Below are 12,320 nucleotides of genomic sequence, written 5' to 3' on the forward strand. Positions count from 1 at the left end.
CCCCGCCCGGCCCGGGGGGCGCCGGGCCCCCGACACCGCCCCGGCATCGCTCCCCGCCGCCGGTGCCGCCGGGACGGGGGAAACGGGACCGCGGGGGCTGCGCATCCCGGGGCTCGCACGGTGCGGGGTGCGCGCCCCGCTCCCGGGACGCGGGATGGGGCTGGGGGCGCAGGAAGCCCCCGGTGCCCCGGGAAGCCGCCCCCTCCCCCGTGCTGCCGCCCGGCCGGTGCCGGTTCCCCGTCCCACCGGGCCGCGGCTCGCAGGTGGCTCCGCTCGTGGGGGAGGAACGACGTGGAAGCTTCCGCCGGTGCCCGGGGGTCCCGGCTCCAGCCCCCCCTCCCCGGGTGTCACCTCTCGCCTTGACAGGTGGCCTCGCCCCTAAGTGCCCTAAGTGTGGGGGGGTCGGCCCGCAGAGCGCCCCCGCTGCAAATCCCTCCCGGAATGTGTCGCTGTTACCGGGGGGGTTAATTAGGATCACGTGGGGACGGGATGGCGGAGCAGGGCCCGGCGCCCCCCGGCCCCGCGGGTGGGTCCTGGGGGGGGGGCGGGGGCTGCTATTGTCTGCGAGAATTTGGGAGCCTTTGAAAAAACCCTCCCGCTCCCTCCCACCCCTATTGTTGGAGTGAAGATGGAGTCAAACCTCTCCCGGCTCCCTCCCGGCGGGGTCTAAGCTGGGGTTTTTTGTTGGTTTTTTTTTTTTCCTCCTTTTTTTTTTTTTCTTTTTTTTTTTTTTTTTTTTTTTGGCTGGCCTGATACCCTCAAAGCTGGCCGAGGAGGAGGAGGGAGGAGGCGGTAACAGCCACAACTCGGAATTTGCAAGCGAGTGTCGGGATGGGGTCTGTTTCCAACCAGCAGTTTGCAGGTTAAGTTATATTATTGTCGCAGCCCGCCTCGGCTCCGCGATTATTAATAACGAGGGCAGAGCCCGGCTGGGGGGCGCAGGGCCCCCCCGAGCCCGGCCCGGGCAGTCCCGCTGCGCCCCGGCAGCGCGGCCGGGCCCGGCGGCTCCTCTGCCCCGCGCGGCGCTGCGGCTCGCAGGGGGGGATTTATCGGGGGTTTTATCCCCCCTCCAGCCCCAGGATGACCCCAGAAGTTTGGGGCCGCTGGCGGCTGCTGGGGGTGCTTGGGAGCGGGGGTGGGACGGTGCAAGGGGGGGATGCTGACGGCAAGGGAGAGTTTCTCCAGCGTGGCTTGCTGGGGCAGGGGGGTTTCGGGTTGGTGTTTTGGAGGAGCTTTTTCCCTTTTTTTAAAATTTTGTTTTAATATTTTGATTTTAGAAAAATTATTTGGCTATTTTTTTCGTTGCTCGTTCGGTCTTTTAGTGCGTGAGTCTGGGATTTTAATTTTTTTTTCGTTTTTTAACGTTTTTGAAGGAGAAACGGATTTAGGGCTCCCACTCCAAGCACTGCCTGGGTCGTGCTGGCAGGAGCTGCCTTCGTTTCCTGAAGTGACCCCCATGCGCACGTGGAGGCAGAGCTCACCTCTCCGTTGGCTTTTTCGGGCGGTTGGGGATTTTTTGGGGGTATTTTGCAGCCCGGCACCCCGAGCAGGATTGGAGGTCCCTGCGCGGGGTGCGGGGCGGCGGGGCCGGGGGCACTCGCGGCCCCCCAGCCCGCGGCTCAGCGGCTCCGTGGGTCTCTCGCCAGGTGCGAAGCCGGGCGAGGAGCCGGCCGGAGACTCGCCCAAGGCCGAGAACGAGTCCCAGCCCCTGCACGGCTCCGGCATCTGTAAATGGTTCAACGTCCGCATGGGCTTCGGCTTCCTCTCCATGACCGCCAAGGGCGGCGCGACCCTGGACTCGCCCGTCGATGTCTTCGTGCACCAGGTACGGGCCGGAGGAGGGCAGGGGGGCACCCTGCGGAGGATGGAGGTGGGATGGGGACCCCCCCTGCCGCCCCGGGAGGGTGGAAGGGCCGGCACCGCCGCAGCCGGGGCTCCTCTCCGGGGACCGGCGCTGTAAGGCGATCCCGAGCGATTTCATTTTGCCGTCGTTGTTGCTGAGCAGCCCCTCGGGGCCGGGGCCGGGGGAGCAGGTGCCCGCGGGGCCGGGCCGGAGCGGGGACACCCCGCGGGGGACTCGGGGAACGGGCGGCGCTGCCCCGGTACCCGCTCCCGGGAGCCCCGAGCGCGCCGGGATGCGGCACCGGGAGCTCTCCCGCCGGAGCTCCTCCCGGGCCCGGGCAGCTCTGCCCGAGCCCTTTGTCCAGGCGCGGGGGGCACAAAGGCGCCGCGTTTGAGTCCCTGCGGATCCGTGTGACAGTGACAGTCCCGTGTCCGGCTCTGACCCGGCTGAGCGGGGAAGCCCCACGCGTGTCGGAGACCCTGCCCCGAGGGAAGTCGTGGATGAGGGGCTGAACGCCTCGGATCCCGGGGCAGGATCTGCCGGGAGATGCCCCGGGGCTGGGGAAGGGCTTTGGAGATGGTGCCCAGAGCGGGGCTCGGTGTGGCGCCCCTCCCCTCGGGACAGCGGCTGGGGGGCACAGCGAGCACGAACGAAGGGGGCACGAAGGGGGCACGAAGGGGGCACGGGTGTTTTTGGGGCAAACACGGGGGTTTGTGCACATGGCTGAGAGCAGCATCGCGGTGCCGGCTCTGGGGAGTCCCCGGAGCAGCCGCCTGCAGTGGCTGCTGCTCTTCACGGGCCCAAAGCCCCCCAGACTGGGTCCATCCCGGGGCTGGGGGTACAGGACTGAGCCCTGGGCTGTGAGGAGCTCCTGGAGCAGGGGGCCCCGGGGGTCGCTCACTTCTTGCCCTCGAGGGCGGCCGCAGGCAGGACTGGCAAGGAAATGACGGCCAGGGGAGATGCCAGTCCCTTCTCCCTTGGCTGTGGCACGGGCAAAGCGCCTTGGTAGGAGCTGCTCTCCCAGGCACAGCTGGTTTTGGAGTCAAGGGCTCCAAATCAGCCAGGGGAAAACAGATCCTGGTGTTCTCCGGAGAGCAAATGGGCCTTTGCATCTCAATGCAGCACAGCGGGACCCAGCGCTCCTGGGGAGAGCCTCCCGCTCTGCTCCTGGGGTTTATTGCCCCCAGACAGTCTGGTTTCCTGATTGCTCCTGCTCACATTCCTGCAGGGGAAGGGAATTAGCTGGGGTGTCTCTGTCGGGAGCGTCCCGCTGCCCTGCAGCCTCCCGGTGCCCCCGGTTCCTAAGGCCGGGGCAGCCGTGGGATGCCAGAGATTGCAGCGCTTGGAAATTCGGGCAGCTCTGGGGTAAAGAAGCTTATTTGGGGTGGCAGAGAGGCCGGGGGTGTGGGGGGCTCCCCTGCTGCAGCAGAGGGCTTTGCCCCACCAGAAGCTTTGGGCTGATGGAGAAGAATTCTCCTCCGGGCCGGGTTTCGCCTCCTGCTCCTCTCACTGGTGGCACAAAGTCTCTGCTCTCCTGCAGAAACAGCCGGAGCTGCTCCCGGCGCCTCTCCTTGCAGAACATCTCCTTGCAGAGGGAACAGCTCACGCTGCCACGGCGGCCTCGCTGCTTTTGGGTGGCTCGCAGGGAATCGGGTCCTTGTCCCGACGCTGTCCCCACCCCGAGCACCCCGGCGCTTGCCGAGAGCCCGTGTCGACCCGGCTCCGGGGGAGGGAGTCAGGGCTGCGAGGGCAAAAGCCACCAAAAGCCGCCAAAAGCCGCCAAAAGCCGCCAAAAGCCAGGGGGGCAAGGCTCAGGGCTCGCTGCGCCCTGCCCAGCACCCCAAACCGGCTTTGGGGCTTAACACTCCAGAGCCCCTCAAAACCCGCTCCTTCCCCTCTTCATTTACATATGTGAATGATGACCCACAGGAAGTAATTGTGGGAGAAAGAAGGGAATTGGCCTCTTTAGATCTATTAAATCACTTTATTACAGGAACCAGGTCTGAATGGCCCCTCTCTGCAGGGAGCGCGTCTCCATCTCCCTCTGCCTTTATCTGATCACAAAGAGATTAAAATCTCGGCAGGACAGGAGACTAACAGGGCTCCTCGGGGCTGCCTTTCCCTCGCATTGTGAGCTAAAAATGAGGCATTTGGGTTCAAATGCCTCCCCTGGACACTGGAGATGGATTCATTTGGGGGCCGGGAGGAGACAGGAGGGATGAAGCAGAGGGGAGCAGAGCAGATCGTCCCGGGGAGGCCAAGGGCTGAGCAGCACCCCCGAGGAAAAATGGGGATCTCGAGGTGGCAGAAATTGGGCTGGTGGCGATGGTGAAGGCCACAAAGGTGCAGTGGTCCCCTCGGGATGCGGCTCCCGGGCTCTGAGCATCACTCACAGGAGTGTGGAGCTGCCTGGGAAGGCAGCATGGAACGAGGCAAAGGAGAAATTCAAGGCTTGGCGCCGCTGGTTGGAGCTGGAAGAGCAGTGCTGAGCAGCTGGGCTGGGATTTGGGTTGTCTCTGGCTGGGGGCAGAAGGGAAGAGGATGTCCAGTGCCTGGAAATCATTGCTCTTCACAGCTTGGCTCCGCATTTCCGAGCCTTTCTCCCAGCCAGCAGGTCTAAATCCCTGATAAATGCAGTTAGTCGGGATTTTTTGCTCCTTCTTGTGGTTTCAGCAAGAAATTCCGCCGGGCACCGTGGGCTCTGGTGGCTGCAGGGTTTGGGCTCTGCTGTCTCGGACCAGCTTGTCCTTGTGGGGACACAAAGCTGTGGTCAGACCTGCTGGGGCTGGGGTTGGCACTCCCTGGGCAGGGTGGGACTCGTGGGCACCCCCAGCACGGGAGGGGCTCCTGTGCCCCGTGATGGAGGGCAGGGACGGCCGGGCAGGGCATGGATGGGATGGGATGGGGGGAGTGGAAACGGCCGAGCCCACCTGGGCTGTCACCCACCTGTGCCTGTGCCACCCCGTGTGTGCAGCCAGGATAACACAGATAATCATTCACGTGAGCATGACGGGAGGCCTTTAAAAAAAAATCGTGTTTGGAGGCAGCTCCACGACTGAGTGTGCAGGAAAGGCAGGAGGAGCAGTTCCTCTGTCAGGAGCACCCCGCCTTTCCCTGCTGCCTTCCCCTGCGCTGGGGGCAGGATCCGAGCGGGGCTTTGGGCTGGGGGCAGGATCCGAGCGGGGCTTTGGGCTGGGGGCAGGATCCGGGGGGCTCTGGGCTGAGGATCTGGGGGGCTTTGGGCTCTGCGGGGCTGGGGGGCAGCGAGGGGATGGGGAATCCGTGACGCTCCATCCTCGAGGGACACGGGCAATATTATCTCGCTTTTCCTGCTCCCCGTGCTCGCTCCGCTGGAGCAGGGTCACCCCCACCCCGGGGAAGGAAGAGATCGGGGAATCACAGATTAGTTTGGGTTGGAAGGGACCTTTAAAGGTCATTTAGTCCAACCCCCCTGCAAGGAGCAGGGAACCCCCGCAGAGATCCCCTGGGGTAGAAATGCTCGTTGGAATCTCTGCTTTTTTTTTTCTTTTTTTTTTTGGGGGGGAGAGGGGTAGTAGCAATTTCTTGGGTTTTGTTTATTCTGTAGGGTTTTTTTTTTTTAAATAACCGCTGGAACGAAATTGTATTGCGCCGCTTGTGCGCCGCGTCCCGATGGGCAATACTGAAAGAGAGCGGCTTTATTCCACCCCTGAAACTCCCTCAAGACGCTCACACACAAAAAAAGCCTCCTGTCTCTGTCTAAAGATTAACTGATGGCCGCAGGCACATCCCTTCCCCCAGCTCCCCCTCCCTGCCCCAGGGAGAGAAAACACCCTGGAATGGTCTCCCAGATAAAATGGCCCAAATGAATGGGATTGCTCCGGGATGGAGCCCCGGCCCCGCCGCCCCCTCCTCCAGCTCCGCCGTTGCCTTTTCCCCGCTCCCTGTTCCCTTTCTCCTCAGAATTAGCGGGATGGAGCTGAAATCATCGTCGGGAGACGAGGGCTGCTCCGGGCCGTGCTCCTGCTTTAAGACGGGAGCACGAAATTAATACGCAGCCACTGATCCCAATTAGCTGCCCCTGGGAAGTGCAGGAGAGTTTTGGGGGAGAAAAAAATACAACCAAAGGAGCTAAAAGGATTTAGGACAGGAAACTGGTGGATTAAACTCTGTGGTAGATGCCTTTTTTTTCTTTTTTTTTTTTTTTCTCTCGGAGTTGTTATCTAGAGTTTAATTTTACTGACTTGTGGTGGAAAATTAGGAGCAAACATCGCTACTTTGCCAGGGAAACGTCTTTATTTTGATTTTAGTTGAAATCGGTAGGGGTCCTTAGGGATATTGCACCAGATGACGGGGAGGGAGCCAGAGGAAAGCCTTGGTGGTGTTTTGTTAAATCTCCGCGCTCTCCCCGAGGGCTCCAAAGGCATCGCCCTCCTCATCTCCCCTTTGCCGAGCACATCCCCGTTTGTGCAGGGGGCAGGAGGGGCCGGGGGGATTCCTGCTCCAGGCCCTTCCCAAAACCCAAACCCAGCAGCAGCAGCAGCGTCCCTGGAGCTCCTGGCACCGGGAAAGATTTGCTGTGGGGTCCGGGGACGGGGCAGGGCTTTGCCTTTGGGGACAGGGAGCGATCCAGGCCCAGGCTGTGAAGGCAAAGGGACATTTCCCTGCTGGGACTGGGGCTCGGGTCACTGCCCAGCCCTGCCCAGCCCTGCCCTGCCTGCTCCGGGGCTGTTTGCCGTCGGGAATGCCCGGCCGAGGGGAGAACGGCTCTGCCGGGGCTGGGCTGGGGCCACTGCGGCCGTGGGACCGCGGTGGCCGCGTCCAGTGGCGACGGGAGCCCCCGAGCTCGGGAACCGGGCAAGTGTCAGCCCCACAGCCAGCCACACCCGGGCTGAGCCAAAGCGCAGCCCCTGCGGCCGGGAATGCTCCCCCGGGAGGGCCCTCGGGGGTCGCGGTGGGCCGAGGGCGGCCCCGGGGGCTGCCCTGCGCCCCCACAGGGTCCCGGTGCCCTGGAACCGCGGAAGGAGGGATCAGAGGGACAGGGACACTGCGGCTCTGGGGGCTGCAGGGGAGGGTGGGGCTGCACGGTGCCACCGGAGCCAGAGGTCACCGTGGGCAGGGTACCCCAGGGATGGGGGCACGGCCCCCCCGGGGGCTCAGCAGTCCCTGGGCGGCTTTTCCTGACCCTCCTCTGCAGGCTGGGGGAAACTGAGGCACAGAGCCTGCCTGCGGTGGGGCTGGGCTGCCCGAAACGCTCTGGGCAGGGCTCAGACGCTGCCCTGGCACAGCTGGGCACTGCCAGCAGCGTTCCTGCAGCCGGGCTTAGCCCAGCGTCCCAGCCCGGCCGGTTTTCCGAGGGATCTCAGTTTAAAGGGCTCTGCGGAGCCGAGGTGCAGCGGCTGCTCCGCCCCGGGCCCCGCTGGACACAAAGATGGTTTGATTGAGTGGCCGGGGCTGGCCGGGAATAAACGTCCCCTTGTGTCGCGCTGGGGAGGCCGCGGGGACAATGGTGACCCCGGGGCCGGCCGAGCCCCTCCGCAGCCCGGCGGGGTGGGGGAGAGCCCGAGCCCGGCAGCTCGGGGGACAGCGCTGGGCTTTGGGGCGCCCCACGGTGTCATCCCTCCGGGACGGGAAGCGCGTCCAAGCGTGGGATCCGCGATGAGGGGTTTGCTGGGTGGGAGGAAGAGGAGGGATGAAGGCACCCGTGTGCGGGGGGGCGGCCAGCCCGGCGGGTGGGAGCGCTCGGGCGCTCACGTGCTGCGGCTTTGTCCGCCCTAAATCACCGGGGAGGGAGGGAAGGCAGGGGGAGAGAGGCAGAGGTGCCCGCTGAGGTGCCCGGGGGCCGCTGGGGAAGCTGTGCCAGCTCTGCCTCCGTCCCCCGTCCCCCCCGGTCAACTCTGGGCCCGATGGCCACGAGGAGATCCCGGCGCTGGGCTGCGCTTCCTTTGGGATGGCAGCGCTTGGTGACCCCGAGCCCAGGGCCGCCCCACGCCCCCCAAACCAGAGCCACCCCCGGGACCAGCCCGCGGCTGCCCAGGGCACCCAGAGCCCGAACCCAGCGCCCGGGGCGAGCCGGGCACGGCGCTGAGAGGGGCTGGAGGGGGTCAGAGGGCCCGCGGCCACGCCGGCCACCCTTCCTCCCCCCGCCGGGGCCTGGAACTCCTGGAATTTGGGCAGCGGGAGCGCGGCCGCCGCCGGCCCTTTGTTCTTCTGGCCGGTGGCTCCCGGCCCCGGCCCTCCCCTGCGCTCCCCCTCATCCCCAGCATCCCCGGCTCGCTCCAATCCCCCCCTTCCTCTCTTTATTTTTTGGGGGTGGGGGGGGTGTGGGTGTGCGGAGGCCTGGGAAGGCTCCGGCTTTGTGTGTGGTGTGGGACAGGGGCTCTGGGCCCCTTCCTTTCAGATGCAGGAGGTATGCAGCTAATTCAATGGGCTGCAGTTTGATTACCTATCTGATAACAGAGGAATGCCAGCAATGTGTGTGTTTTGGGAAGGGGGCAGGGGGGATGCGCAGGGACCACCGGCCACTCTGCAGCGCACATCAAAAGGCTGCGGTGGGAGGGGGGAGGGGGGGAGAGCTGGGACGCCCCAGCCTCTGTCCCCCCCTTCCCCGGGGAGGGGGCGTTTCCTTTGGCCTTTTGGCGGAGGGGGCTGGGGGTGCTTGTCATCCTCACCCGCTCCTGGAAAATAAATCGCTTCCCCGTCATGTTGTGGCAGCTTCTGCCTCATCCCTCCTCTTCCTCCGAGCGGGGCTGAGGGTGTGTGAGGCTGGACTCTGGCGGAGGGGCGGGGGTGCCCAAGGAGGGGCTGAGCCGGGGGGCCCAGCCCGGGCGCTGGGGACCCCCTGGCACGGCTCAGCTTTAGCCCGAAGCTCGGGGCTGAGCGCCTGGGAGTTTCATCCCCGCAGTGTAAACACAGCTGGGCCAGCTGGGGCTGTAAACGCCCTGAGAGGAGCCACGGGAGGTGCTTGGGCTCGTCCCCCAGCTCCCGGGGCTGCCTCCCGTGCCAGGGAGCGATGCTCAGCCCCTCCTTACCCTCAAACCCGGGGGCTGCTGTGAGAATGAGGAAAATAAATTCCCCATTTGGGGGAGCTCCCATTGCCCAAATCACCTCATGGTGGCTGAGCGAGGTGCTGAGGGCACCTCTGGGATGTGCTGGGGACACCTCTGGGATGTGCCTTGGGCACCTCTGGGATGGGCCGGTGCCTTGGGTACCCCTGGGATGTGCTGGTGCCTTGGGCACCCCTGGGATGTGCTGGTGCCTTGGGCACAGAGCTCCTGCACGGGGAATGCCGAGCACAGGGCAGCTGGGCTGGTGGTGGGGAGCAGAGTTTGGTCACTGTTTGGGGGGTTTGCCAGGGGCTGGTGGTGCTGGCCCTGCCCTGGGTGGGCACCGGGGGCCATGGCACTCTGTCATGTCCTTGTTGTCATTTGGGACCTCAGAGCTCAGGGTTTGGCTCTCCCTTGAGGCGGTAGGAGCAGGTCAGAGAGCAAAGGAGGGTCCCTGTGGCCACTCTGGAGCCCGTCCCAGCAGCCAAGGGGATCCAGGGCCTGGGGGTGACTTGGCCCAGCACATGGGGTCTGTCCCACCCTGGGCTGGGCCCCCAGGCACAGAAAAGGAGGGGAAAGGCAGCAGAAAAAGGGGTCTCGAGGGTTTCTCCTCGAGCTCTGCTGCGCTCCCACTTCTCTCGTGCCCAGGGACACAGGGACGTCCTGCAAGGCCCCGCCGAGAAAAATTCCCTCCTAGAACCCAACAGCTCCATGTCTCCCCTCTCTGTTTTTCCGTGGGCTGTTTCCCCGTGACCCCCGGTGAGATTCAGAGCAGGGGTGGGAGCAGACGGTGCCTGCCCGTCCCGCAAGGCGCTCACGGGAGCCTCGGTGCGGGGAGAACGGGAGAACGGGCCCACGTGATGGGAGCTCTCCGGCCATGAATGGGAGATGCTCCATTCATAAATGCAGGGCCGCGCAGGCGTTGGGAATCCCCAGGGCAGGAGCGGGAGCTGCTCCTCCCTCTGAATTCAGCAAATCCCCCTGAATCCGCTGCCCGAGCTCGTTGTGGCTCGCAGAGCTGCGGGGATGCCGAGCTGGAGCTGCTGCCCCCGGGCAGAGCAGCAGGGATGCTCAGGGCACAGGGGGAGCGGATTCCTGCCCGTCTCACCCAGCTCTGCTCCCTAGGGATTTGTTCTGCTGAAATGGAAGAGCCCCCCAAAGTGGAGGGGGGTTCTCCTGCCACCTCACAACCCCCCCTTCCCAGCCTGGGATTTTCTCGGCTCCCCTGCTTTGATTGTGCGGTGATAACCGATGTGGTGTTCCTGGAAGGAATGGGAGAAGCTCCCAGCAGTGATAATCCTGTGCCAAATGGCTGCTTAATTAATTATTGCAGGCGGTTAAAGGGCTTGAGCTGAGCTGAGCTGTGCTGGGGGCCGGCAGTGCCAGCCTGCAGCCTCCTGGCCTTGCCACAGGGCTCCTACCTTTGTATTTAAAAACGAGCAGGACCGAGGGACAGGCAGAGGGGGACATTTGCAGCTCTTGCAGAGGGCTCTGTGCTGTGCCTGGAGAACACCCAGCTCTGTGCTGACCCCCGTCCTCTCCCTGTGCCCCCTCCCCAGAGCAAGCTGCACATGGAGGGTTTCCGCAGCCTGAAGGAGGGCGAAGCTGTCGAGTTCACCTTCAAGAAATCATCCAAAGGTTTGGAGTCCATCCGGGTGACCGGCCCCGGGGGCGTCTTCTGCATCGGCAGCGAGAGGAGGCCCAAGGGGAAGAGCCTGCAGAAGCGCAGATCGAAAGGAGACCGGTGAGGGCCGGGCCGGGGTGGGGCCGAGCCCCGCGGGCACCGGGGGCTGCCCGGGCACCCCGGGGATGGGCACGGGGCCGGGGGGACGGGCGCTGACCCCGGCCCCGGGAAAGCAGCTTCCTGCGGTGCCTAATGAGCGGCAGATGCAGCTCGGTGGGGAAGGGGCAGGGGAGCGGCAGGGAGGGGCAGAGGTCAGGGACACCCCGGGCAGCCCGGGGAGCCCTGCCGGGCCGGGCAGCTCCTCCAAGAGAAGCCCTTCCTCGTGGGAAGGAAACAGCCGGACCACGGCGGGATGGAGCCCCGGGGCAGGTTTCTGGCCAGCCCTTCATCCCCCCTCTCCTGTCCTCTCCCGTCCTCTCCATCCTGGCTGCCTCGGGATGTCCCATCCCGGTTTTCCCAGTGGATGCTGTCCACCCCACTCAGCTGTTCTCCTAAACAGGTCTTAGGTTAATCAGAAAGGAATTGTGAAGGAAAAGGAAAGAGGAAAGGGTTGTGGCCGTCCTACATGGATGCAGGATTTGAAATGGACACAGGGCAGCTCCCTCTGCTCCGGTGTGAGGGTGGCACCCGTGGGAGGTGCAGCCCTGTGAGGAGCCACCCTCGGCATCGCCCCACACGATGACAGCTGGGCATGTCGGTCGTTCCTCTGCCTGTTCCTGGGGCAGTGCAGCCCCGGGAGTGGGGTCTGGAGACACAGGAGCCAGGACACTGATGGAGCCAGAGGGGTGGAACCCCCCACATCCCGATTTTGTGCGTGGCTCCGGTGCAGCGGTTTGCTGCCATCTCCTGGGTACCAGCAGCACCACTGAGCCGTGCTGGAGCTGGGGCTCTGCAACCAACCCCGGGGCCACCAGCCACCCCAAAAGCCGAGCCCAGCTCTGGCTAAGAAGCCAGCTAGGTCCCAGGCACGGTCCCAGCATCCTCCCACCTCATTTTGTTCCTCCTCCCCTCACCCAGGTGCTACAACTGCGGCGGGCTGGACCACCACGCCAAGGAGTGCAAGCTCCCTCCGCAGCCCAAGAAGTGCCACTTCTGCCAGAGCATCAGCCACATGGTGGCCAACTGCCCCGCGAAAGCGCAGCAGTCGCCCAGCTCGCAGGGAAAGCCCGCCTACTTCCGAGAGGAGGAGGACATGCACAGCCCGGCGCTGCTCCCCGAGAGCCGGGAATGATGCCGGGGGCGGCGAGAGGGGGCTCCCACCGGGGTGAGAAGGCTTTGGCAAGGCAAGGGGCAGGGCAGGGGCTGGGGAGGGCAGGTGGCGGTGCTGGCAGCGGGGACCTGGTGTCCCTGCACAGACCTTTCCCCCACGCCCAGGCTGGGAAAAGCCCTGTTAGCATCACGGTGGCTTGTTCCAGAGCAGGGGAATGCAGCACCCAACCGGCGAAAACCCCCAAAAATACTCGATTAACCTTTATTCTTTTCCTAAGTTAAGCCAGGCAGTCGTGTCAGGGGAGGAGGAGCAGAGGGGGAACACCCCAGGGAGGAGCTGGTGGCTCCTCGTTCTCCCGAGCTCCACAGAGGCTCAGCACACCCAGGGTGGGCTGGGGGACCCGCTCTGCCCCTGCCCCGGGGAGAGGAGGGAGAGGTTCCCTGCAGCACCAGGGAGTGCCCGTGGGCCGGCCCCGCGGCTCCCTCTGCTCCCCGGGGATCTCACTTCCAGGGACGTGCGAGGATTTGTGGCTTTTCCACGGTTGCTCCATTGCTGACA

At 64.6% G+C, this 12,320-nt stretch overlaps 1 protein-coding gene across 1 annotated transcript; it reads left to right on the forward strand.

Moving 5' to 3' along the window:
• Window positions 1-462: 462 nt before the first annotated feature.
• LIN28A (lin-28 homolog A) lies at window positions 463-11,783 on the forward strand (the record flags this gene model as incomplete). Its single annotated transcript, XM_084222799.1, has 4 exons — window positions 463-862; window positions 1,647-1,825; window positions 10,428-10,612; window positions 11,570-11,783. The coding sequence occupies exons 1-4, from the start codon at window positions 832-834 to the stop codon at window positions 11,781-11,783; spliced, it is 609 nt and encodes a 202-aa protein (XP_084078925.1). The 5' UTR covers window positions 463-831.
• Between the last annotated feature and the right edge of the window lie 537 nt (window positions 11,784-12,320).

The sequence above is a fragment of the Fringilla coelebs genome (assembly GCF_963513975.1).
Source record: "Fringilla coelebs genome assembly, chromosome: 28".
Taxonomy (NCBI): domain Eukaryota; kingdom Metazoa; phylum Chordata; class Aves; order Passeriformes; family Fringillidae; genus Fringilla; species Fringilla coelebs.